Below are 3346 nucleotides of genomic sequence, written 5' to 3'. Positions count from 1 at the left end.
TCTGTAGTTTTCCTTTGAACTTTATTGAAATAGTGAGATTTTGATGCGTAGGTTTTGGTTTTTATTATGTAACTTCCAGGTATCTGACTGTAACTATGGTTTTCCTCTATAAAAAATAAGAGTTATCAATAAAATTGGGATATTAAAGACAAAATTATCTACCACAAATTTCCATCTAAGACCAGTGACAACCGTCACGGTTTTTGGTAAAAGAGTGAAGATATTTCTAGTACTTTCTTTATATTTCCATCTTTGTTGTAGCCACAAGTCATGCCATGGTTGACGAATAAACATGGCATTGCAATTCTTACGGAGAAGAATAAGTCGTGAAGCAAAAGGAGAAGATGAAGAATATAAGAATTAATAACAAGAAGATGGTAGATGGAGAGTGGGGAGTACAATAGAAGATGAAGATGAAGCTGGTTTTGGAGAATTCTGGTTCTCATCGGCTAAATTGATTTGAATCAAAATTCTTTCTGTTTAATTTAATTTATTGTAGTGGTATTTTACTTAATTTGGATATGAGGCATGGACATTTTAGCCTAACCCATATCTTTTGCAGGGGCACTTTGGTCAAATCAACAAAAATAGCGGGCATTTCGATCTAACATGACATATGTAGAGGGACATTTTGGTCCAACTCATCACAATGAATTCATATATCTTAGGGTCTAAACTAGCTCTTTTATTATATAATAGATGAAAATAAAACAATAATAATGCTACTTAATCATTTAATGCCACGAGGTATATTAAAAAAATTAAAAACACAGACACAAAAGGGTGGAGAGAACTTAGAATTTCAATCTCTCTCTTTTTATATTTTCGAACCTCATTTTGGTTTGAATATTATTCTTTGTATTTTTATTAATAAATTACATGGCACTATATCGTGGTACCATGTCAAGAGGGTTATCTAGAGAGTGGCCCAATGGCAATACTTATAAAACAATGTCAAAAATGTGAAATAATATTCCTTGCGGTGGAATCATTGTGGGATTACCGTTTTTAGTATATCGCCAATAGATAATAAAGATTTGAAAATGATTCTACTTAAGCTTGTCCTCTTAATTTGACTATTCATGTATTTTATTTTATTTTATTAGATTTTTTACTTAATAATTAAAAAATTAATTATTAATGTATTGATATGTTTTCAAATGTTTAAATATATTTAAAAAATGTTTAAAAGAAATAAGCTGTAAATCGTATCACATAGATTTATGCTCCAAAAAAGCAAAAAAATGATATAGATTTAAACACAAACGGTGCCGTTCTTTACTAAACCCTAAAGAAAGTCCTGAACCCTCCTTCCTCCCTCAGTGATAGCCCAATTGTCCAGAAACCCTTTTCTTTCTATCTCATCCGCCGCTTACACGGTCCCGAACCCTTTTCTGCCTCTCCTCCCATCTCCGCCTTCCACTGCGTTCTGTGGACCGGCTTCTGCTTCAACGAACCAAGGGGGGCTTCCGTTACTTTTGGCTAGGGAGAATTGGAGATTTCTGCTTTCTCATAGGTAAATGGCTCTCGGGCTGGTTTTGATTTCTAGGGTCGTGCTACATTCCTTTTCAACCTTTTCTAATTGGATGTTTGATTTTGTTAATATTTGGCTTTCGTTAATTTTGTTTCGCTGCTTGAGTGCTTATTTTGAGTTCTGGGTTTTTGTCTGGACTCATCTTTGTTGCATGCTTTTTTCTAGGTTCGTGCTAAATTTCTTTGCTTGTTTTTTTTTTTTTTCTGTCCTTTGCAGGGTCTTCTTATTTACATATATTTACCGAGTGTTGCTTCCTTTTCGATATCTGTGATGGGTTTTATTTGGTTAGGCCTTAATAATCACTAATATTAGTTGTGTTTTCTGCAATGGATTCTTTGAAATTTTAGTGTTGTGATACATCAACAGATTTGCTGGGATTTCCTCGACTGTTTTGGATTTGGTAGTTGGACTTTTAGAAACATGCTTTCTACTTTACAAAAGGATTCTCTGTTTTTGTTCATTTTATTGTGAATTCTTGTTTCGTTCATTTTTGCTATGAACAGTAGATAACTCATGGATTTTAAAATTCCAGGTCATGTTTCAGTTGTGACTAAAGATGTTTTTGAATTTTTCTTAGGTTTGAAACTTAGCACAATCACAAAATGCAGTCCATTGAAGCGCCCCTCTCCATGGATGTTGAAGTAGTTCCTTTCGAACCAAAACCTGAATCTGGATCCTTGCCGGCAAAGCCACTATTTGAACCTTTGAAGGCTCATGAAATGTCTGATGGTCGAGTTCAGTTTCGGAAGGTCAATGTTCCACCACATCGGTATTCACCTCTCAAGAAATCATGGATGGAAATATACACTCCAATATATGAGCAGATGAAGATCGACATCCGAATGAATCTCAAGGTTCGTAGGGTTGAATTAAAGACCAGACCCAACACACCTGATGTTAGTAACCTACAGAAGTGTGCAGATTTTGTCCATGCATTCATGCTAGGTTTCGATGTAATAGATGCCATTGCACTTTTACGTTTGGATGAGCTCTATGTGGAATCGTTTGAGATCAAGGATGTTAAAACACTCAGAGGAGAGCACTTGTCTCGTGCCATAGGAAGACTGTCTGGTAAAGGTGGTAAAACAAAATTTGCAATTGAAAATGCAACAAAGACAAGGATTGTGATTGCCGACACCAAGATTCACATATTAGGGTCATATAGGAACATTAGAGTTGCAAGGGATTCTCTCTGCAGCCTTATTTTGGGATCTCCTGCCGGAAAAGTATATTCGAAACTAAGAACAGTATCTGCTAGATTAGCAGAAGGTTTTTGAGGGAGTTTTGTTTTTTGTAGTTTTGATACCATGGAAATCTGTCCCCGGATGAAATATGGAATTTTGATAGTTCATTGCAAGTGTTGAGTATGATATACAATCAGGTATCAACATTCTGTTACGAGGCTTTGCATTGCCGGCAACCATTATAGGTTTTACATTATTAATTGATGTGTTCCTTTTTCCTTTGGTTTTGTGCTATTACTAGTAGTATTTTTGGTATAATTTGTGCTGGTGGATACTTCTATGCAACAGTGTCAACCTTGAGATATGCAAGGAGTCTTTCCATTCAATGGAGGGAGGTAGATTTGTTTAGTTAATTTTTTTCACTTATTTTTCAGTGATGCCTTTTTTTCTCCTGAAATATTCCAAATCCTTCCATTGTTTGGAAGTTAAGATGGCACATTTTTGGCTTTGGTTTTCAAGTTCGTATTCAATGTGCAAGGTTTGCTTGTGTGTCAGTCTAGATGATATGGATTTGTTTAAAGAGAACATCAAACGTTAGTCTGTTATATTGGGGAATGGGGATCGGTAT

General features: G+C 35.2%; 1 protein-coding gene across 1 annotated transcript; it reads left to right on the top strand.

Moving 5' to 3' along the window:
- Positions 1-1218: 1218 nt before the first annotated feature.
- On the top strand, positions 1219-2995 carry LOC122294723 (RNA-binding protein pno1-like). The gene is made up of 3 exons (XM_043103644.1): positions 1219-1326; positions 1484-1516; positions 2112-2995. Exon 3 carries the CDS (start codon positions 2137-2139, stop codon positions 2809-2811), a length of 675 nt encoding a protein of 224 aa, XP_042959578.1. The 5' UTR covers positions 1219-1326; positions 1484-1516; positions 2112-2136; the 3' UTR covers positions 2812-2995.
- Positions 2996-3346: the final 351 nt, after the last annotated feature.

This window comes from Carya illinoinensis, chromosome 14 (genome assembly GCF_018687715.1).
Source record: "Carya illinoinensis cultivar Pawnee chromosome 14, C.illinoinensisPawnee_v1, whole genome shotgun sequence".
NCBI lineage: Eukaryota > Viridiplantae > Streptophyta > Magnoliopsida > Fagales > Juglandaceae > Carya > Carya illinoinensis.
Note: the sequence above shows the minus strand (reverse complement) of the source record. Positions and strands in the feature narration are given on the sequence as shown.